This window comes from Salvelinus alpinus, chromosome 11 (assembly GCF_045679555.1).
Source record: "Salvelinus alpinus chromosome 11, SLU_Salpinus.1, whole genome shotgun sequence".
Lineage (NCBI taxonomy): Eukaryota > Metazoa > Chordata > Actinopteri > Salmoniformes > Salmonidae > Salvelinus > Salvelinus alpinus.
This window is the reverse complement of record NC_092096.1, coordinates 46320414-46345780: the sequence shown is the minus strand read 5'-3', so window position 1 is coordinate 46345780 and position 25367 is coordinate 46320414. Positions and strand designations below refer to the sequence as shown.

Below are 25367 nucleotides of genomic sequence, written 5' to 3'. Positions count from 1 at the left end.
ATTGTCAACAAACTATAGTTTTGGCATGTCGGTTAGGACATCTACTTTGTGCATGACACAAGTAATTAATCCAACAATTGTTTACAGACAGATTATTTCACTTATAATTCACTGTATCACAATTCCAGTGGGTCAGAAGTTTACATACACTAAGTTGACTTCTTATGGCTGCAGGGGCAGTATTGAGTAGCTTGGATGAAAGGTGCACAGAGGTGCCCAGAGTAAACGGCCTGTTCCTCAGTCATAGTTGCTAATATATGCATATTATTATTAGTATTGGATAGAAAACACTCTGAAGTTTCTAAAACTGTTTGAATTATGTCTGTGAGTATAACAGAACTCATATGGCAGGCAAAAACCTGAGAAGTTCCACTTTCTGTTTGGATTTTTTCTGAGGCTGCTAGATTTTCAACCAAGCTCCCACTGAAATTACAGCGAGATATGGATGAGTTTTCACTTCCTACGGCTTCCACTAGATGTCAACAGTCAATAGAACTTTGTCTGATGACTTTAATGTGAAGGGGGGCCGAAGGAGACAGGAATGAGTAATCACTGCCATGAGGTGACCACGCCTTGAACACGTGCGTTCACGTGAGAGGCAGCTCCGTTCCCTCGCTCAACTGAAGTCAATGTAATTCTCCGGTTGGAACGTTATTCAAGATGTATGTTAACCTCTTGACGCTAGGGGTCAGTCTATATATATTTTTTTTAAATAACGTTCCCAAGGTAAACTGACTATTTCTCAGGTCTAGATCGTAGAATATGCATATACTTTACAGATTAGGATAGGAAACACTCCAAAGTTTCCAAAACTGTAAAAATATTGTCTGTGAGTAAAACAGAACTGATTCTGCAGGCCTGAGAAAATATAACCCAGAAGTTATTATTTTTATTTTCTTTATCTGTGTTTCCTGGCATGTCTTTCTTCCATTTAAAGGGGTATCAACCAGATTCCTTTTCCAATGGCTTCCTCAGGCTGTGACCAGGCTTTAGACATAGTTTCAGGCCTTTATTTTGAAAAATGAGCGAGATTTCTCAAAAGTAGTCAGGTGTCCTCTGAATAGTTCCTGCGCGCCAGAGGGGAGCTCTCCATTTTATTTTTCTCTCTTATTGAATAGGTTACGGTCCGGTTGAAATATTATCGATTATGTTTGTTAAAAACAACCTGAGGATTGATTATAAAAACCATTTGACATGTTTCTACGACCATTACGGATACTTTTTTGAATTTTCGTCGAACGGAACGAGGCTTTGGTTTTCTGAACATAACGCGCAACCCAAATGGCGTTTTTTTGTTATAAAAGTAATATTTATCGAACAAAAATAACATTGGTTGTGTAACTGGGATCCTTGTGAGTGCAAACATCCGAAGATAATCAAAGGTAAGCGATTAATTTTATTGCTTTTCTGACTTTCGTGACCAAGCTAACCAAGCTAATATAAGGCTAACTGTTCTAGCATTGATTGATACACTCACAAAAGCTTAGATTGCTTTCGTTGCAAAGCATATTTTCAAAATCTGACACGATAGGTGGATTAACAACAAGCTAAGCTGTGTTTTGGTATATTTCACTTGTGATTGCATGATTATAAATATTTTTAGTAATATTTTTGAATCTGATACGTTTGGGAATTTTCTTCTGCCTTTCAGCACCGGAATGAGGCTGTAGTTTTCTGAACATAACGCGCAACCCAAATGGCTTTTTTTGTTATAAAAGTAATATTTATCGAACAAAAATAACATTTATTGTGTAACTGGGAGTCTCGTGAGTGCAAACATCCGAAGATTATCAAAGGTAAGCGATTTATTTTATTGCTTTTCTGACTTTCGTGACCATGCTAATTTGGGGCTAGCTGTTCTAGCATTGATTGATATACTCACAAAAGCTTGGAATTCTTTCTCTGTAAAGCATATTTTCAAAATCTGACACGATAGGTGGATTAACAACAAGCTAAGTTGTGTTTTGGTATATTTCACTTGTGATTGCATGATTATAAATATTTTTAGTAATATTTTGCGCCCTGCAATTCAGCGGTTGTTTAGGAAAATGATCCCGTAAAAGGGATCCGTAGCGCAGAGAAGTTAACAACATTCTAAAGATTGATTCAGTACATCGTTTGACATGTTTCTACTGACTGTTACGGAACTTTTGGACATTTCGTCACGTTATAGTGGACGCGCTTTGTGACTTTGGAATTGTTTACCAAACGCACTAACCAAAGTAGCTAATTGGACATAAATAACGGACATTATCGAACAAATCAAGCATTTATTGTGGACCTGGGATTCCTAGCATTCTGATTAAGTTCATCAAAGGTAAGGAAACATTTATCATGTAGTTTCTGGTTTCTGTTGACTCCAACATGGCGGCTAATTTGGCTATTGTTCTGAGCGCCGTCTCAGATTATTGCATGGTTTGCTTATTCCGTAAATTTAAAAAAAATATGACACAGCGGTTGCATTAAGGAGAGGTATATCTATAATTCCATGTGACTTGTATTATCATCTACATTTATGATGAGTATTTCTGTTGAAACGATGTGGCTATGCAAAATCACTTGATGTTTTTGGAACTAGTGAATGTAACGCGCCAATGTAAACTCAGATTTTTTTATATAAATATGAACTTTATCAAACAAAACATGCATGTATTGTGTAACATGAAGTCCTATGAGTGTCATCTGATGAAGATCATCAAAGGTTAGTGATTAATCTTATCTCTATTTCTGCTTTTTGTGACTGCTATCTTTCGCTGGAAAAATGGATGTGCTTATTGTGGTTTGGTGGTGACCTAACATAATCGTTTGTAGTGCTTTCGTTGAAAAGCATATTTGAAATCGGACACTTTGGTGGGATTAACAACAAGATTACCTTGAAAATGATATAAGTATGTTTGAGGAATTTTAATTATGAGATTTCTGTTGTTTGAATTTGGCGCCCTGCACTTTCACTGGCTGTTGTCATATCGATCCCGTTAGCGGGATTGCAGCCATAAGAAGTTTAAACAGTTTGGAAAATTCCAGAAAACTATGTCATGGCTTTAGAAGCTTCTGATAGGTTAATTGACATCATTTGAGTCAATTGGAGGTGTACCTGTGGATTTATTTCAAGGCCTACCTTCAAACTCAGTGTCTCTTTGCTTGACATCATGGGAAAATCAAAAGAAATCAGACAAGACCTCAGAAAAAATAATTGTAGACCTCCACAAGTCTGGTTCATCCTTGGAATCAATTTCCAAATGCAATTTTTTGGTCGGATATGTATCTTCCAAATGGAAAATTACCCCAAGCATACTTCCAAAGTTGTGGCAAAAGGGCTTAAGAACAAAGTCAAGGTATTGGAGAGGCCATCACAAAGCCCTGACCTCATCCTATAGAAAAAATGTGGGCAGAACTGAAAAATCATGTGCGAGCAAGGAGCCCTACAAACCTGACTCAGTTACACCAGCTCTGTCAGGAGGAATGGGCCAAAATTCACCCAACTTATTGTGGTAAGCTTGTGGAAGGCTACCTGAAACGTTTGACCCAAGTTAAACAATTTAAAGGCAATGCTACCAAATACTAATTGAGTGTATGTAAACTTCTGACCCACTGAGAATGTAATGAAATAAATAAAAGCTGAAATAAATCACTCTCTACTATTATTCTGACATTTCACATTCTTAAAACAAAGTGGTGATCCTAACTAACCTAAGACATGGAATTTTTACTAGGATTAAATGTCAGGAATTGTGAAAAACTTAGCTGAAATGTATTTGGCTAAGGTGAATGTAAACTTCTGACTTCAACTGTGCCTGTTTTCTCTGTTTGTCTGTTGCCAGTTCATTTTGTTCGTCAAACCTACCAGCGTTTTTCCCCTTGCTCCTGTCTGTTTCTAGTTTTCCCGGTTTTGACCATTCTGCCTGCCCTGAGCCTTACCTGTCGTTCTGTACTTTGTCACACCACACTGGATAACTGACCTCTGCCTGCCCTGACCCTGAGACTGCCTTCCATTCTGTACCTTTTGGACTCTGATGTGGATTACTGACCTCTGCCTGCCCTTGACCTGCTATTTTGCCAGCCCCCTGTTCTAGTAATACACTTTTGTTACTTTGACACTGTGTGCATCTGGGTCTTCCCTAAAACGTGATAGTACGAACTGGCCATGACTGACCCCGCAGTCTCAGACCAGTTCAACAATGCGGTCTCCCAGCAAGGAGCCACCATTGGAAGACACAAGGAGTTACTTCAATGTGTTATGAAGGGACTCCATACCTTGGCAGAACACCATGACCAGGCCTGCCCTGCCCTGCCCCTGAGCCTGCCTGACCTGTCATTTAGCCTGCCCCCTGCTCTATTAATAAACATTTGTTACTTTTTACATTTACATTTAAGTCATTTAGCAGATGCTCTTATCCAGAGCGACTTACACATTGGAAAGTTCATACATATTCATCCTGGTCCCCCCGTGGGAAATGAACCCACAACCCTGGCGTTGCAAGCGCCATGCTCTACCAACTGAGCCACACGGGACCACGTTACTTCAACACTGTCTGCATCTAGGTCTTCTAGGTCTTCCCTAAAACGTGATAAATACCAGTTAGTATGATGCCTCTTAACCTCTAATTCCTCCCAAACCCGGATCCGGGAGCACCCCCCACAGTAAAAAAGCTGACTAGCATAGCCTAGCATAGCGTCACAAGTAAATACTAGCATCTAAATATCATTAAATCACAAGTCCAAGACACCAGATGAAAGATACACATCTTGTGAATCCAGCCATCATTTCTGATTTTTAAAATGTTTTACAGGGAAGACACAATATGTAAATCTATTAGCTAACCACGTTAGCAAAAGACACCACTTTTTTTACTCCACCAGTTTTTTACTCCATCAGTAGCCATCACTAATTCGACCAAATAAAGATATAAATAGCCACTAACCAAGAAACAATTTCATAAGATGACAGTCTGATAACATATTTATGGTATAGGATATGTTTTTTTAGAAAAATGTGCATGTTTCAGGTATAAATCACAGTTCTACATTGCAGCTGCAATCTGAAATAGTGCCGAAGCTGCCAGAATAATTACAGAGACCAACGTCAAATACCTAATTACTCATCTTAAAACATTTCTGAAAAATACACAGCGTACAGCAAATGAAAGCCCAACATCTTGTGAATCCAGCCAATATGTCAGATTTTTTAAGTGTTTTACAGCGAAAACACAATATAGCATTATATTAGCTTAGCACAATAGCCAGAAACACAAGCAATTTACCAGCAGCACAGGTTAGCGATCGTAACAATACAGCAAAAGATATATAATTTTTGACTAACCTTGATATACTTCGTCAGATGACAGTCCTGTAACATCATATTACACAATGCATATAGGTTTTGTTCGAAAATGCGCATATTTAGCAGCACAAATCGTTGTTATACAATGTGATCAGTGGCAACAGGTCATGCATTCTGGGCGGCGCCATCTTGGAAAGGCACCTAAGTTTACGATTATTTATCGATTAGATTGACAAAAAAATACAGGTTGGACAGCAAATGAAAGATGCATTAGTTATTAATGCAACCGCTGAGTTAGATTTTTAAAATTAACGTTACTAGACATACAGTGTGCGTTACAGCCAGACTAGTGCCGCAATAATGGCGGACAAATGCGTTTACATTTTTCCACATAAATACGGAATAACATCATAAATAGCTCTTACTTTTGGACGAGCTTCCATCAGAATCTTGGGCAAGGTGTCCTTTGTCCAAAAGAATCGTTGCTTGGTTGTAAAACGTCGTCTTCAACTTCGGAATTAGCAGCTAACAATAGCTATGTGGCCACAACATGCCCAAATCCCCAAAACGCAATACTAAGGAAATTCCGAAAATAGCAATATACTCGCATAAACTGATATAACTCGGTTTAAAATAACTTCGTTATGATGTTTCTAACACCTATATCGAATTAAATTACAGACGGATATAGCTAAGGCCGATAACTGAGCGTTTCAAAATGCCATCTTGAGGTCTTGCTTTGCACAATGACGAACGACGAAAAGAGAGCTCACTTCGTTCCTTGGCCTTTTATACAGTGAGGGAAAAAAGTATTTGATCCCCTGCTGATTTTGTACGTTTGCCCACTGAGAAAGAAATTATCAGTCTATAATTTTAATGGTAGGTTTATTTGAACAGTGAGAGACAGAATAACAACAAAAATATCCAGAAAAATGCATGTCAAAAATGTTATTAATTGATTTGCATTTTAATGAGGGAAATAAGTATTTGACCCCTTCTCAATCAAAAAGATTTCTGGCTCCCAGGTGTCTTTCATACAGGTAACGAACGGAGACTAGGAGCACACTCTTTAAGGGAGTGCTCCTAATCTCAGTTTCTTACCTGTATAAAAGATACCTGTCCACAGAAGCAATCAATCAATCAGATTCCAAACTCTCCACCATGGCCAAGACCAAAGAGCTCTCCAAGGATGTCAGGGACAAGATTGTAGACCTACACAAGGCTGGAATGGGCTACAAGACCATCGCCAAGCAGCTTGGTGAGAAGGTGACAACAGTTTCTGTGATTATTCGCAAATGGAAGAAACACAAAAGAACTGTCAATCTCCCTCAGCCTGGGGCTCCATGCAAGATCTCACCTCGTGGAGTTGCAATGATCATGAGAACGGTGAGGAATCAGCCCAGAACTACACAGGAGGATCTTGTCAATGATCTCAAGGCAGCTGGGACCATAGTTATCAAGAAAACAATTGGTAACACACTATGCCGTGAAGGACTGAAATCCTGCAGCGCCCGCAAGGTCCCCCTGCTCAAGAAAGCACATATACATGCCCGTCTGAAGTTTGCCAATGAACATCTGAATGATTCAGAGGACAACTGGGTGAACGTGTTGTGGTCAGATGAGACCAAAATGGAGTTCTTTGGCATCAACCCAACTTGCCGTGTTTGGAGGAGGAGGAATGCTGCCTATGACCCCAAGAAACCATCCCCACCGTCAAACATGGAGGTGGAAACATTATGCTTTGGGGGTGTTTTTCTGCTAAAGGGACAGGACAACTTCACCGCATCAAAGGGACGATGGACGGGGCCATGTACCGTCAAATCTTGGGTGAAAACCTCCTTCCCTCAGCCAGGGTATTGAAAATGGGTCGTGGATGGGTATTCCAGCATGACAATGACCCAAAACACACGGCCAAGGCAACAAAGGAGTGGCTCAAGAAGAAGCACATTAAGGTCCTGGAGTGGCCTAGCCAGTCTCCAGGCCTTAATCCCATAGAAAATCTGTGGAGGGAGCTGAAGGTTCGAGTTGCCAAACGTCAGCCTCGAAACCTTAATGACTTGAAGAAGATCTGCAAAGAGGAGTGGGACAAAATCCCTCCTGAGATGTGTGCAAACCTGGTGGCCAACTACAAGAAACGTCTGACCTCTGTGATTGCCAACAAGGGTTTTGCCACCAAGTACTAAGTCATGTTTTGCAGAGGGGTCAAATACTTATTTCCCTCATTAAAATGCAAATCAATTCATAACATTTTTGACATGCGTTTTTCTGGATTTTTTTGTTGATATTCTGTCTCTCACTGTTCAAATAAACCTACCATTAAAATTATAGACTGATCATTTCTTTGTCAGTGGGCAAACGTACAAAATCAGCAGGGGATCAAATACTTTTTTCCCTCACTGTAAGCTCTGAGAACTACGTAGACACTCCATTCCACTTCTCATTGGTTACTGACATCCAGGGGAAGGCGGGTGCAGTTCATGTCGACCCATAGGATACATACAGAGCTTTAAACTGATCTGAGAACAGAGCCTCGTTTTCAGACCTTTGCAGTTCCTGTCATGGATTTCGCTGCAGAAAGAGTTCTGGTTCACCCACAGACATAATTCAAACGGTTTTAGAAACTAGAGACTGTTTTCTATCCAATAGTAATAATAATATGCATATTGTACGAGCAAGAATTGAGTACGAGGCAGTTTAATTTGGGAACGATAAATGTCCAAGTTGAAACAGCACCCCCTGTAGTGTCAAGAGGTTTAAGATAAAAACAAAGAAATAGCTTCAAGGGTGAGACAGGAATATGCATTTTGAGGTATGTGTCATCTCTACAAATAAAACCCCACAGTTATATAATAATTGCACAGTAGTGTATTAGAAAAGAACAACTAGATTATTATCCTAGGTTGTTATTTAATTTAGTAAATATTTCCTATTTTTAAAAACTTTATTTTTTATATTTTTTCATTTTATTAGTATTTTTTCAAATGTTTTTGTATTATGGTGCAGGAGAAGATGGCTGATGTTGTACGTGCCCCTAACCAACTGTGCTTTTTGTTTGTTTTTTTGCGTTGTTTGTAACTTATTTTTTTACTGATATTGTACATAATGTTGCTGCTACCGTCTCTTATGACCGAAAATAACTACTAGACATCAGAACAGAGATTACTCACCACGAATTGGCAGAAGCTTTTTTTTCGAGTCTGACAAGCCCGACGTGAAGGACATACTGCTTTCACGGGAACGGGCCCAAATCCCTGTCATTTGCGTGAAGAGAAGATGGAGAAAAAGAGGACGGAGGTCGGTTGCCTTCTGAGAATTCGTAGGAGATCGAATAAACCTCCACTGCCTTCCATTCTACTAGCTAGAATGCAATCATTGGAAAATAAAATCGACGATCTACGAGGAAGATTAAACTACCAAAGGGACATTAAAAAACTATAATATATTATGCTTCGAGGTCATGGCTGAATGACGACATTATCAACATACAGCTGGTTGGTTACACGCTGTATCGGCAGAATAGAACAGCGGCGTCTGGTAAGACAAAGGGGGACGGACTATGTATATTTGTAAACAACAGCTGGTGCACAATATCTAAAGAAGTCGGTTTTATGATCACGAGTATCTCATGATAAGCTGTAGACCACACTATCTACCTAGAGAGGTTTCATCTGTATTTTTCGTGGCTGTCTACATAACACAACAGACCGATGTTGGCACTAAGACTGCACTCAATGAGCTGTATTCCGCCATAAGAAAACAGGAAAACGCTCATCCAGAGGCGGCGCTCCTAGTGGCCTGGGACTTTAATAATGCAAGGAAACTTATGTTAGTTTTACTAAACTTCTATCAGCATGTTAAATGTGCAACCAGAGGGGAAAAAAATCTAGACCACCTTCACTCCACACACAGAGACATGTACAAAACTCTCCCTCGCCCTCCATTTGGCAAATCTGACCATAATTATATCCTCCTGATACTTGCTTACAAGCAAAAATTAAAGCAGGAAGCACCAGTGACTCGGTCTATAAAATAGTGGTCAGACGAAGCAGATGCTACAGGACTGTTTTGCTAGCACAGACTGGAATATGTTCTGGGATTCTTCTGATGTCATTGAGGAGTACACCACATCAGTCATTGGCTTTATCAATAAGTGCATCGATGAAGTCGTCCCCACAGTGACCGTACGTATATGCCAAACCAGAAGCCATGGATTACAGGCAACATCCGCACTGAGCTAAAGGCTAGAGCGTCCACTTTAAAGGAGCAAGACTCTAACCAGGAAGCTTATAAGAAATCCCGATATGCCCTCCGACGAACCATCAAACAGGCAAAGCGCCAGTACAGGACTAAGATTTAATCGTACTACACCGGCTCCGATGCTCGTCAGATGTGGCAGTGCTTGCAAACCATTACAGACTACAAAGGCAAGCACAGCCGAGAGCTGCTCAGTGACACAAGCCTACCAGATGAGCAAAACTACTTCTATGCTCGCTTCGAGGAAAATACTGAAACATGTATGAGAGCACCAGGTGTTCTGGACGACTGTGTGATCACGCTCTCCGTAGCCGATGTGAGTAAGACCTTTAAACAGGTCAATTTTCACAAGGCCGGATGGCCAGACAGATTACCAGGACATGTACTGCGAGCATGCGCTGACCAACTGGCACGTGTCTTCACTGACATTTTCAACCTCTCCTTGTCTGAGTCTGTAATACCAACATGTTTTAAGCAGACCACCATAGTCCCTGTGCCCAAGAACACTAAGGTAACCTGCTTAAATGACTACCGACCCGTAGCACGCACGTCTGTAGCCATGAAGTATTTTGAAAGGCTGGTCATGGCTCACATTAACACCATTATCCCAGAAATCCTAGATCCACTCCAAATTGCATACCGCCCTAGCAGATCCACAGATAATGCAATCTCTATTGCACTCCATACTGCCCTTTCCCACCTGGACAAAAATAACCCATTTGTGAGAATGCTATTCATTGACTACAGCTCAGAGTTCAACACCATAGTGCCCTCAAAGCTCATCAATACGCTAAGGACCCTGGGACTAAACACTTCCCTCTGCAACTGGATCCTGGACTTCCTGACGGGCCACTCCCAGGTGTTAAGGGTAGGTAACAACACATCTGCCACGCTGATCTTCAACACAGGGGCCCCTCAGGAGTGCGTCCTCAGTCCCCTCCTGTACTCCCTGTTCACTCATGACTGCACGGCCAGGCACGACTCCAACACCATCATTAAGTTTGCCGATGATACAACAGTGGTAGGCCTGATCACCGACAACGACAAAACAGCCTATAGGGATGAGGTCTGAGACCTGGCCGTGTGGTGCCAGGACAACAACCTCTCCCTCAACGTGAATAAGAAAAAAGGAGATGATTGTTGACTACAGGAAAAGGAGGACCGAACACGCCCCCATTCTCATCAACGGGGCTGTTGTGGAGAATTGTAAGTGTTTCTTGGGGTCCACATCACCAACAAACTAACATGGTCAGTCGTGAAGAGGGCACGACAAAATGTATACCCCCTTAGGAGACTGAAAATATTTGGCATGGATCCTCAGATCCTCAAAAGGTTCTACAGCTGCACCATTGAGAGCATCCTGACAGGTTGCATCAATGCCATGTATGGCAAATGCTCGGCCTCCGACCACAAGGCACTACAGATGGTAGTGCGTACGGCCCAGTACATCACTGGGGCCAAGCTTCCTGCCACCCTAGTCATAAACTGTTCTCTCCGCTACCGCACAGCAAGCGATACCCAAGCACCAAGTCTAGATCCAAGAGGCTTCTAAACAGCTTCTACCCCCCAAGCCATAAGACTCCTGAACATGTAATCAAATGCCTACACAGACTATTTCCATTGCCTCCCCCCACCCCCTCTTTTACGCCGCTGCTACTCTCTGTTATTATCTATGCATAGTCACTTTAATAACTCTACCTACTTGTACATATTACCTCAATTACCTCGACTAACCGGTGCCCCCGCACATTGACTCTGTACCGGTACCCCCTGTATATAGTCTCACTATTATTATTTTACTGCTGCTCTTTAATTACTTGTTCCTTTTATTTCATATTCGTATTCATATTTTTTAAACTGTATTGTTGGTTAAGGGCCTGTAAGTAATTATTTCACTTTAAGGTCTACCTGTTGTATTCGGCACCTGTAACAAATAACATGTGATTTGATTTAATTTAATCTGCAAATAAAGCTATTGGAAACTGTAATCCCCTATGTGTCACGTATATCAGCACTTCCTCTATAACAATGATCTTACCTTCAGCCCATCAACACCTGGGATGCCAGGAGGCCCAAGGGGACCCTGTAAGAGAGCCAAAAACAAATTACGATTACATTACATTTTTGATTTACCACAAAGTATGCTTTTATGAGTCTTGGGGAAGGTGACTATGATGTGCAGTCCTAATTTTATGTCTTTGTGTTTTTCCCTATTAAGACTAGTGGTATCATGATTTAATGAAAGGTATCATAAGCAGAGTGACATAACTTCTCAGTGTTGAATGATTATTTGACAGTTCTGGTGAAGTCAGACTTACGGTTGCCACTAAGGGCTTATTCTCTCAGAATAGAGTTATCAGGATGAAATTTATACTTACAATATATGTACATAGCGAACGGAATGTCACAAACTGAGAGAGGGTTCGGTTGACGTTCTTGCTTCGCAGCTCAAAAGTACCGTAAATGTCACGGTAGCCATTAGCCAGGAGGCTAAGCATTGCAAACTATTCTACTAGCTAGCTAGCTAGCTACTAGCAAGGTTAAAACCTTTCTAGCCCGCTAGCGGAACACCCACAACATTCCGCTGAAAAGGCAGCGCGCGAAATTCAAAAATATATTTTTTAAATATGTAACTTTCTCACATTAACAAGTCCAATACAGCAAATGAAAGATAAACATCTTGTTAATCTACCCATCGTGTCCGATTTATTAAATGTTTTACAGCGAAAACACAACATACAGTGGGGAGAACAAGTATTTGATACACTGCCGATTTTGCAGGTTTTCCTACTTACAAAGCATGTAGAGGTCTGTAATTTTTATCATAGGTACACTTCAACTATGAGAGACGGAATCTAAAACAAAAATCCAGAAAATCACATTGTATGATTTTTAAGTAATTAATTTGCATTTTATTGCATGACATAAGTATTTGATACATCAGAAAAGCAGAACTTAATATTTGGTACAGAAACCTTTGTTTGCAATTACAGAGATCATACGTTTCCTGTAGTTCTTGACTAGGTTTGCACACACTGCAGCAGGGATTTTGGCCCACTCCTCCCTACAGATCTTCTCCAGATCCTTCAGGTTTCGGGGCTGTCGCTGGGCAATACGGACTTTCAGCTCCCTCCAAAGATTTTCTATTGGGTTCAGGTCTGGAGACTGGCTAGGCCACTCCAGGACCTTGAGATGCTTCTTACGGAGCCACTCCTTAGTTGCCATGGCTGTGTGCTTCGTGTCGTTGTCATGCTGGAAGACCCAGCCACGACCCATCTTCAATGCTCTTACTGAGGGAAGGAGGTTGTTGGCCAAGATCTCGCGATACATGGCCCCATCCATCCTCCCCTCAATACGGTGCAGTCGTCCTGTCCCCTTTGCAGAAAAGCATCCCCAAAGAATGATGTTTCCACCTCCATGCTTCACGGTTGGGATGGTGTTCTTGGGGTTGTACTCATACTTCTTCTTCCTCCAAACACGGCGAGTGGAGTTAGACCAAAAAGCTCTATTTTTGTCTCATCAGACCACATGACCTTCTCCCATTCCTCCTCTGGATCATCCAGATGGTCATTGGCAAACTTCAGACGGGCCTGGACATGCACTGGCTTAAGCAGGGGGACCTTGCGTGCGCTGCAGGATTTTAATCCATGACGGCGTAGTGTGTTACTAATGGTTTTCTTTGAGACTGTGGTCCCAGCTCTCTTCAGGTCATTGACCAGGTCCTGCCGTGTAGTTCTGGGCTGATCCCTCACCTTCCTCATGATCATTGATGCCCCACGAGGTGAAATCTTGCATGGAGCCCCAGACCGAGGGTGATTGACCGTCATCTTGAACTTCTTCCATTTTCTAATAATTGCGCCAACAGTTGTTTCCTTCTCACCAAGCTGCTTGCCTATTGTCCTGTAGCCCATCCCAGCCTTGTGCAGGTCTACAATTTTATCCCTGATGTCCTTACACAGCTCTCTGGTCTTGGCCATTGTGGAGAGGTTGGAATCTGTTTGATTGTGTGTGGACAGGTGTCTTTTATACAGGTAACGAGTTCAAACAGGTGCAGTTAATACAGGTAATGAGTGGAGAACAGGAGGGCTTCTTAAAGAAAAACTAACAGGTCTGTGAGAGCCGGAATTCTTACTGGTTGGTAGGTGATCAAATACTTATGTCATGCAATAAAATGCAAATTAATTATTTAAAAATCATACAATGTGATTTTCTGGATTTTTGTTTTAGATTCCGTCTCTCACAGTTGAAGTGTACCTATGATAAAAATTACAGACCTCTACATGCTTTGTAAGTAGGAAAACCTGCAAAATCGGCAGTGTATCAAATACTTGTTCTCCCCACTGTATATTTATGTTAGATCACCACCAAATCCAAAAAACACACAGCCTTTTTCCCAGCCAAAGATAGAGTCACAAAAGCAGAAATAGAGATAAAATGAATCACTAACCTTTGATAATCTTCATCAGATGACACTCATAGGACATCATGTTACACAATACATTTATGTTTTGTTCGATAATGTGCATATTTATATCCACAAATCTTGGTTTACATTGGCGCCATGTTCAGAAATGCCTCCAAAATATCCAGAGTAATTACAGAGAGCCACGTCAAATAACAGAAATACTCATCATAAACTTTGATGAAAGATACATGTTTTACATATAATTAAAGATACACATGTTCTTAATGCAACCGCTGTGTCAAATTTTAAAACAACTTTAGGAAAAAGCATACCATGCAATAATCTAAGACGGCGCTCAGAAATACACAACATTTCTCCGCAATGTTGAAGTCAACAGAAATACGAAATTACATCATAAATATTCCCTTACCTTGGATGATCTTTCATCAGAATGCAGTGCCAGGAATCCTAGTTCCACAATAAATCGTTTTGTTCGATAATGTCCATTACTAGTGTCCAATTAGCTACTTTTGCTAGCACGTTTAGTTCACATGTCCAAACGCTGGCGAAAACTTCAAAAAGTTATATTCCAGGTCGAATAAACTGGTCAAATTAAGTAGAGAATCAATCTTCAGGATGTTGTTATCATATATATCCAGTAACGTTCCAACCGGAGCATTCGTTTTTGTCTACAGAGTAATGGAACACATGGCCATATCATGACTAGCGCGCATGACCAGGAACTAGCATTCTGCCAGACCACTGACTCAAATAGCTGCCATCTGGCCCCACATCACACTAGAGGCTTCATTCCACATTCTACTGACTGTTGACATCTGGTGGAAGGCGTAGGAAGTGCGAACAGATCCATATCTTACAGGGATGTGAATACACGATGAGTTTAACATCAACCAGCCCCAGAATTTCCACTTACTGTTTGGAAGTTTTCCCGCCATATGAGTTCTGTTATACTCACAGACATAATTCAAACAGTTTTAGAAACTTCAGAGTGTTTCCTATCCAATAGTAATAATCTGGGACAGAGTAGGAGGCAGTTCACTATGGGCATGCGATTCATCCAAAGTGAAAATGCTGCCAGATGGTAAATTAAAGATAAAATGTTTTGCTAAAATAATAATTATATTATTGATCGATTGACTACTACTTTTCAAATCACCCAGTATTGCTATCTGAAAGGTTAGCTCTAGGTAAATGTTGCAATTCTGCAGCCATTCCTGGACCTGTGACAAAAAACGAGCTACATTTGGACAGTACAAAATAAATGATCTAATGACTGCCTCCTCGCAGAAAAATCTGCAGAGCTAGGGAGACTGTATCCCCCATATATATAACATTCTATTGGTTGCAAGAATTTTTTATTAATAATTTACATTGAAAAATTCAAATGTATTAATCTGGCGTCGTTTTCCGTGTCAATTCATAAACCATGTGCCATGGAATTAGTACATCGAACATCTCTTCCTAACTATTTTGCAATTTATATGGCACAGCTGTCAATTTTTGGTCCTTAAATGAAACTGGTATATATTTGTATTTATCACAATTTTCTTGAACCTTTTGGCTTTAGTGCAGGGCCGACAGACAAGTTCCTTATTTTTTCCCCCTTCCACTTTTCCCCCACACTTTCCACCTCTTCCATTTTTGGTAATGCTGTAATTAGTTGGTTGTAATTTTGGAAAGAGCAGACATTTCCATATGTCTGTTTTAGCTGCATGTGTGACATAACTCCACCAGTCCTATTTATGATATCATTAAAAAAATGATACCTTTTTTAAACATTTTATTGAAAAACATATTTTTTTATAAATAATTTGAGTTTAACGACAATATTTGTTGTATTATTTGTTCTGTCTTTTCAGGTGGATTAACATGAAATTGCAACCAACGTCCTATCACTTGTTAAAAAAATTATGATATTTTGGAGATTATTTAGTTTTCAAATAACCGAAAGTGAGCAATTGTAATCTGAAAAAAGAGAAAAAGGCCATTCTTGAACATGGAGTGAGGCATTCTTACATATTTACTAGAGAACCGTTTTGAATTTAAGTATACCTTTTGTATGACTGATGCCTTTAGTGAGAGGTCTAATGCTTTAATATTTAATCATTTCTGCCCTCCGAATTCATATTCATGATATAAATAGGCCCTTTTAATTTTGTCTTTCTTGCCATTCCAAATAAAATGTAATTTGTTTTGCTCATATAATTAAAAAATCAGGTCGCTAGGTGTAGGCAAAACCATAAGCAAGTAGGTAAAATGTAATATGACTAAAGAGTTAATGAGGGTTATTTTCCCACAAATAGACAGGTCTTTTCCTTTCCATGGTAGCAAAATCTTATCTATTTTTGCTAACTTTCTATTCAAATTTATTGGAGTGAGAGCATTTCTTTCTTTCGGGATATGTATACCGAGTATGTCCACATCCCCATCAGACCATTTTATTAGTAAACTACACAGTAATGTAAAAATTAAAAAATGTTGTGATCGAATACGTAATATAGTACACTTATCATGATTTGGTTTTAATCCAGAGAGGTTAGAATAAGTATCTAGATCCTCTATGAGGCTGTGGAGGGATTTTAATTGTGGATTTAAAGGAAAACATGAATCACCGGCATACAATGCCACCTTTTGTTTTTAAGCCATGCATTTCTAATCCCTTAATATTATTGTTGGATCTAATTTTAACAATTAACATTTCAATGGCAATAATAAATACATATGCTGATAGTGGACAACCTTGTTTTACTCCTCTTGACAGTGTCAAACTTTCTGAGATGTAGCCATTATTTACTATTTTACAACTAGGGTTACTATACATAACTTTAACCCATTTTATGAGAGATTCTTCAAAATTGAAATATTCCAGGCATGTATACAGTGGGGCAAAACAGTATTTAGTCAGCCACCAATTGTGCAAGTTCTCCCACTTAAAAAGATGAGAGGCCTGTAATTTTCATCATAGGTACACTACCTATGCCTCCTTGCAGCATGCCTAAGGCACGTTCACGCAGATGAGCAGGGACCCTGGGCATCTTTCTTTTGATGTTTTTCAGAGTCAGTAGAAAGGCCTCTTTAGTGTCCTAAATGTTCATAACTGTGACCTTAATTGCCTACCGTCTGTAAGCTGATAGTGTCTTAACGACCGTTCCACCGGTGCATGTTCTTTAATTGTTTATGGTTCATTGAACAAGCATGAGAAACAGTGTTTAAACCCTTTACAATGAAGATCTGTGAAGTTTTTTGGATTTTTACGAATTATCTTTGAAAGACAGGGTCCTGAAAAAGGGACGTTTCTTTTTTTGCTAAGTTTATATATGCCAATTATGTGATGGTCCGACTGCATTCTGTACCCTATCAACACTTTTAAAACTTTTGGTGCCAGAGAGAATGACATCAGAAAGTAATCAAGACGACTAGCTTGATTAAGCCTCCGCCTTGTATATCTCACTAGTCAGTGTATTTAAGCCTTCATATATCCACTAATTCCAATATATCCTTGACATTCATGATTTCCTTAAGTGCCTGAGGGTGATAGTTTGTAGTGTGATTTCCTTTACGGTCCATAGAGGTATTTAAGACCGTATTAAAATCTCCCACCATAATAATAGAGTCTAGTGTTGCTTGTAGAGTTGATACATTGTTATATATATTTTCAAAGAAGCTTGCATCATCATTATTCGGACCATATAGGTTAATAAGCCATTTCTGTTTATGGTCCAATAACATATTTAAAATAATCCATCTACCTTGAGGATCTGTTTGGATAATTTGCACATTTGTTTCAAAATTATTGTTAATTAATATGATCACCCCTTTTGAATTTCTTTGCCCATGGGAGAAATATATTTTACCCCCCCAGTTCTTTTTCCACAAAGCTTCATCTAAAATTGTTGAATGAGTTTCCTGTAAACAATATATATTATATTCCTTCTCTTTTAGCCAGGTAAATACTGATCGTATTTTCTTATTTTCTGCTAAGCCATTACAATTATAACTGGCTATACTTTTTTCACCAATTACCATAATGAGGCACAATTTTCAATTATTTTTATTATGATATATGTTTGTAAACGTACCATTAGAAAGTAACATGATGATTGAGTGTCTATATAGCTGTACCATGATATTTGCATTGCTACTAAGTAAACCTCCAATTGCCCCACTATTCCACCCGCTAAAACTCCTACTCATCCCGAGTAGGGCAGTCCACCACCCCCCCCCCCCCCCCCGGGTTCCCATGGCCCCGTGTCACAGTGTCACTCACAGAACAGAAGCAGATCAACCTGCCAAAAGCATTTGGATCACCCTCACCTCGATTATTATTATATATACAATACCGTTCAAAAGTTCGGGGTCACTTATACATTTCCTTGTTTTTGAAAGACAAGAAAAAATGTTGTCCATTAAATAACATCAAATTGATGAGAAATACAGTGAACAAATTGATTCATGTTGTAAATAACTATTGTAGCTGGAAACGGCAGATTTTTTATGGAATATCTACATAGGCGTACAGATGCCCATTATCAGCAACCATCACTCCTGTGTTCCAATGGCACATTGTGTTAGCTAATCCAAGTTTATCATTTTGAAAGGCTAATTGATCATTAGAAAACCCTTTTGCAATTATGTTAGCACACCTGAAAACTGTTGTCTGATTAAAGAAGCAATAAAACTGGGCTTCTTTTTAGACTAGTTGAGTATCTGGAGCATCAGCATTTGTGTTTTCGATTACAGGCTCAAAATGTCCATAAACAAAGAAGTCTTCTGAAACTCGTCAGTCTATTCTTGTTCTGAGAAATTAAGACTATTCAATGCTAGACATTTACAAGAAACTGCCTAGAAAGCCAGCATCCTGGAGTCGAATCTTCACTGTTGACGTTGAGACTGGTGTTTTGCGGGTACTATTTAATGAAGCTGCCAGTTGAGGACATGTGAGGCGTCTGTTTCTCAAACTAGACACTCTAATGCACTTGTCCTCTTGCTCAGTTGTGCACAGGGGACTCCCACTCCTCTTTCTATTATGGTTAGGGCCAGTTTGCGCTGTTCTGTGAAGGTAGTAGTACACAGCTTAGTACGAGATTTTTAAATATATATTTAAAAAATCCTGTTTATCTTAATTTCCATAATTAGCTATTCATAATGTAGGCAGTTTATGCTAAATATTGTTACTGCTTACCAGTATTGCCAATACAAAAATTACATTTGGCAAGCAATTATTGCTTTAGCATACAATTATTGTGATTCATCCTATATTGTCCCTAACATCTTTTACTCCCTCGCAACAGTTGTGGAATACACACACACACACACACACACACACACACACACACACACACACACACACACACACACACACACACACACACACACACACACACACACACACACACACACACACACACACACACACACACACACACACACACACACACACACACACACACACACACAACCCCTTTCCCCCACAAATAACCATAGACTCAGATGCTCAACAGTTGCACCATCCCAGAGCCCAACTCAAGAAAGGTCTTGATTTACGAATGCATATGCAGTTGCAACTGTATGAGAAGACCTGCAAAACTGAGCAGAAATTGGGAGATTTGATTAACCATTGTCATGTCCTAGGTGATCGAGATATACCCCTTCCCCTGAAACACCCATGGTTCCCCGTTGTGACCATATTCCCAAGCATCTCCGTGCAGTCAGACATTTGATGATTTTGTGCCACCAGGGACACAATAATATGCCCCCACTCTCGGGTTTTCACTCCGAGAGTAATGGGCAGGTGGAGAGAGTGAACCAGGATGTGGGCAGGTTTCTGCGGACCTATTGCCAGGACCGGCCCGGGGAGTGGGCGGCGTTCGTGCCCTGGGCAGCGATGGCGCAGAACTCGCTCCGCCACTCCTCCACTAACCTTTCCCCCTTTCAGTGTGTATTGGGGTACCAGCCGGTTCTGGCACCGTGGCATCAGAGTCAGACTGAGGCTCCTGCGGTGGACGATTGGTTCAGGTGTGCGAAGGGACATGGGAGGTTGCACATGGTCACCTTCAGCGGGCTGCACTAGGCCAAAAGACCAGCACGGACCATCACCGCAGTGAGGCCCCGGTGTTCGCACCGGTGAACCGGGTCTGGCTCTCGACCTGAAACCTGCCCCTCTGCCTGCCCTGCCAGAAGCTGGGTTTGCGGATTGTGGGGCCATTCAAAGTCCAGAGGAGAGTGAACGAGGTATGTTACAGGTTACAGCTTCCCCCTGATTACCATATTAACCCCTCGTACCATGTGTCTCTCCTCAGGCCGGTGGTGGTTGGTCCGCTCCAGGGGGCCCCAGCGTAATCCGTCCGTTCCATTTTGGATCCGAGGCGTCGGGCGGGGGTCTTCAGTACCTTGTGGAGTGGGAGGGGTACGGTCTGGAGGAGAGGTGCTGGGTTCCGGTGGCGGATGTGTTGGACCCTGAACTTCTACGGGAGTTCCACCGTCGCCGGCCGGATTGCCCTGCGCCTCGACCCCCGGGTCGTTCCCGAGGCCGGTGTCGGCACGCCCGCTGGAGCCAGGCGTCAAGGGGGGAGTACTGTCACGACTTCCACCGAAGTCGGCAACCTCTCCTTGTTAGGGCGGCGTTTGGCGGTCGACGTCACCGGCTTTCTAGCCATCGCCGCTCCATTCTTCAATTATCCATTGGTTTTGTCTTTCCCCAATCACACTACATGTATTTATTCTTCTGTTCCCCCTCATGTCTTTGTGTGTAATTATTTTGTGTGTTACGTGTTGTACGCACTAGGCTAAGCGTTTGTTATTTTCCGTGTGTTTTCACGAAGCTTATTTGTATTGTTATACATTTATGTTGTGTGACATTTGTGCATGCTATACACTTTGCCTTGTTGGCTGGAGGAGGTTTTTGACGCAGCTGCGTCCATCTGTATATCTCTCCTGCCGTAATAAAGTGTGTGCCTGTTCACAATTCTCTGCTCTCCTGCACCTGACTTCACCACACGTACGCACACGCCTGACAGCTGCGTGATTAATTTCTGGGTCCATACGTGATCTAAATTGGGAGTTCCGGTTTGTGATATTCACACCCTTGCAAAAGGAAACTGTCAGCCAAAGCTAATTTTATCACATGCGTGAAGCAGTCAAAGCACTGCCTTCGCACAATCCTGGTACTTCCAAATAATTAGTGAGTGACGAAAACCCTAACACCGTAACTACTACTGCTTGTTAATTCCATCCCGTCGAGACAGATTCTTCAGTTTATGTGCAGAATCTGTCCACGAGAGATTAAGAGCAGTCTATGGACTGCTTACAAGATAAGGAAACAAATATCTGAATACATTATTTAGCAGAACTATCACATTACATTTAAAGAGTTACTACCTTTAAAGGTCCAGTAAAGATGCCGCCAAACAAATCCATGTGTGAAATAGTCTGCTGTTAAAAGACTGAAGCACTGGAAATATTTAAAGGTTATGCATGTGACATTTCTACCTGCTAATCGTAAAACAGGGAGATGTAGCCTACACACAACAACTGGCCGGACAGCCAGTTTTTCTCTAGTGGATTTTAATTCCTTCCTTACTACTGATATGTGATTGAGGTAGAAATGTTACCTGTATGATTTGGGAGGACTTCAGTATGACTATATACAGTGGGGAGAACAAGTATTTGATACACTGACAATTTTGCAGGTTTTCCTACTTACAAAGCATGTAGAGGTCTGTAATTTTTATCATAGGTACACTTCAACTGTGAGAGAAGGAATCTAAAACAAAAATCCAGAAAATCACATTGTATGATTTTTAAGTAATTAATTTGCATTTTATTGCATGACATAAGTATTTGATACATCAGAAAAGCAGAACTGAATATTTGGTAGAGAAACCTTAGTTTGCAATTACAGAGATCATACGTTTCCTGTAGTTCTTGACCAGGTTTGCACACACTGCAGCAGGGATTTTGGCCCACTCCTCCATACAGACCTTCTCCAGATCCTTCAGGTTTCGGGGCTGTCGCTGGGCAATACGGACTTTCGGCTCCCTCCAAAGATTTTCTATTGGGTTCAGGTCTGGAGACTGGCTAGGCCACTCCAGGACCTTGAGATGCTTCTTACGGAGCCACTCCTTAGTTGCCCTGGCTGTGTGTTTCGGGTCGTTGTCATGCTGGAAGACCCAGCCACGACCCATCTTCAATGCTCTTACTGAGGGAAGGAGGTTGTTGGTCAAGATCTCGCGATACATGGCCCCATCCATCCTCCCCTCAATACGGTGCAGTCGTCCTGTCCCCTTTGCAGAAAAGCATCCCCAAAGAATGATGTTTCCACCTCCATGCTTCACGGTTGGGATGGTGTTCTTGGGGTTGTACTCATCCTTCTATTCCTCCAAACACGGCGAGTGGAGTTTAGAGCAAAAAGCTCTATTTTTGTCTCATCAGACCACATGACCTTCTCCCATTCCTCCTCTGGATCATCCAGATGGTCATTGGCAAACTTCAGACGGGCCTGGACATGCGCTGGCTTGAGCAGGGGGACCTTGCGTGCGCTGCAGGATTTTAATCCATGACGGCGTAGTGTGTTACTAATGGTTTTCTTTGAGACTGTGGTCCCAGCTCTCTTCAGGTCATTGACCAGGTCCTGCCGTGTAGTTCTGGGCTGATCCCTCACATTCCTCATGATCATTGATGCCCCACGAGGTGAGATCTTGCATGGAGCCCCAGACCGAGGGTGATTGACCGTCATCTTGAACTTCTTCCATTTTCTAATAATTGTGCCAACAGTTGTTGCCTTCTCACCAAGCTGCTTGGCTATTGTCCTGTAGCCCATCCCAGCCTTGTACAGGTCTACAATTTATCCCTGATGTCCTTACACAGCTCTCTGGTCTTGGCCATTGTGGAGAGGTTGGAGTCTGTTTGATTGAGTGTGTGGACAGGTGTCTTTTATACAGGTAACGAGTTCAAACAGGTGCAGTTAATACAGGTAATGAGTGGAGAACAGGAGAGCTTCTTAAAGAAAAACTAACAGGTCTGTGAGAGCCGGAATTCTTACTGGTTGGTAGGTGATCAAATACTTATGTCATGCAATAAAATGCAAATTAATTACTTAAAAATCATACAATGTAATTTTCTGGATTTTTGTTTTAGATTCCGTCTCTCACAGTTGAAGTGTACCTATGATAAAAATGACAGACCTCTACATGCTTTGTAAGTAGGAAAACCTGCAAAATCGGCAGTGTATCAAATACTTGTTCTCCCCACTGTAAGTGCAGGTCAATATAGTTGTGTTTTTTTATATGATTCAGAAGTTAATGAATGCATTACTCACCATCCAATTTACCTAAGGGAGAAACTTTGCTGGTGTAAAAATGGTTATAGAAGATGAAAGAAACAGGAAAATTATTCATGATGTTAGATGAAATAATATGATTTACTCTGCCAACACGGTCACAAGGCAGAGACTCACCCTACTCCTAGTGGTATGGTTTCATACACTGAAAACAAAAATGTGTCGTTAGGACGTCATGAAATGGTTGCCTAAAGTTGCCAGGATGTTGTGTCATGGTCCTGTGGAGGTTTTGTCTACTTCCCGGGTTTGTTCCTGGGACATCCCTGAGGATAATTTTAGGACGTTCTCCGAATAGTAATTATTACTCACAAGATCTTGGTTCACCGCAATGACTTGCCTAACTTGTATTGCTACGCTTTGCAATTCAAAAAAAATCTCAGCTCTGTTAAAAATACACTCAAGAAAAAGTATTTTATTTATCATGATACAGTAGTAACATAATTACAGAACAATATGCCACACCAACATTAGACAACTATACAAAAAAAACTCAAATTGCTGAAATAAGTCAATCAAATTAATGATGAGAGAATAGTCATCGTGATAACTGAAATAGCAGTGCCGATGGCAGGCTTTTGCTAAGTGTATAGATGTGTAGGGGACTTCTGAGAACTGTACTGACTTTTGTGGGGCTGCAGAAAGATCAGCATACTCCAAATTCAAAGGTTGTGAGTTCACAACCTCTGGATTTGGAGTATTACAACCTCTGGATTTGGAGTATACTGATCTTTCTGCAGCCCTGTAGCGTATTTCCTCTTCGTCTAAGGAGGAGTAGCAAGGATCGGACCAATGTGCAGCGTGGTAAGTGTCCATAATAGATTTTTAATAAATCAAAATAAACACAGAACAAAAATAACAAAACACGAACAAACAACCGACACAGTCCCGTATGGGGCAAACACTGAAACAACCACCCACAACCAAAATGGGGAAAACAGGCTACCTAAATATGATTCTCAATCAGAGACAACAATCGACAGCTGCCTCTGATTGAGAACCATATCAGGCCAGACATAGAAATACAATAACATAGAAAACAGAACATAGACTACCAACCCCAACTCACGCCCTGACCAACCTAACACAAAGACATAAAAAGAAACTAAGGTCAGAACGTGACAGTACCCCCCCCCCCCCCAAAGGTGCGGACTCTGGCCGCAAAACCTGAACCTATAGGGGAGGGTCTGGGTCTGTCCATGGTGGCGGCTCTGGCGCGGGACGTGGACCCCACTCCACCATAGTCTTAGCCCGCTTAAGTGGCGCCTTTGGAGCGGCGACCCTCGCCGCCGACCTTGGACTGGGGACCCTTGCAGCGGGCCCCGAATAGATGGGAGACTCCGGCAGCGCCGGACGGGCGGGAGACTCCGGCAGCGCCAGAGTGAAGGGCAGCTCCGGCAGCGCCGGAGTGACGGGCGGCTCCGGCAGCTCCTGACTGACGGTTCCGGCAGCTCCTGACTGACGGGCGGCTCCGGCAGCTCCTGACTGACGGGCTGCTCCGGCAGCTCCTGACTGACGGGCGGCTCCGGCAGCTCCTGACTGACGGGCTGCTCCGGCAGCTCCTGACTGACGGGCGGCTCCGGCAGCTCCTGACTGACGGGCGGCTCCGGCAGCTCCTGACTGACGGGCAACTCGGGCAGCTCCTGACTGACAGACGACTCTGGCAGCTCCTGACTGACGGGCGGCTCCGGCAGCTCAGGACAGACGGGCGGCTCCGGCAGCTCCTGACTGGAGGGAGAATCCGGCTGCTCCGGCTGACTGGAGGGAGACTCCGGCTGCTCCGGCTGACTGGAGGGCGACGCTGGAGGCTCCGGACTAGAGGGCGTTGCTGGAGACTCCGGACTAGAGGGCGTCTCTGGAGGCTCCTGACTAGAGGGCGACGCTGGAGGCTCCGGACTAGAGGGCGACGCTGGAGACTCCGGACTAGAGGGCGGCGCTGGAGGCTCCGGACTAGAGGGCGTCGCTGGAGGCTCCGGACTAGCTTCCTTCGTTGGAGGCCTCATGCCATGGATCCTCACCGGAGGCTTCATGCCATGGATCCTCACCGGAGGCTTCGTGCCATGGATCCTCAC

At 42.0% G+C, this 25367-nt stretch overlaps 1 protein-coding gene across 1 annotated transcript in view; it reads right to left on the bottom strand.

Annotated features, from left to right (window-relative positions):
• Positions 1 to 25367, bottom strand: part of LOC139534252 (collagen alpha-1(XXV) chain-like) — a 147744-nt gene that overhangs the window by 89624 nt on the left and 32753 nt on the right. The window contains exon 7 of the mRNA XM_071333253.1: positions 11574 to 11618. Coding sequence (XP_071189354.1) covers positions 11574 to 11618 — 45 coding nt within the window. The remainder of the gene's footprint in view (positions 1 to 11573; positions 11619 to 25367) is intronic.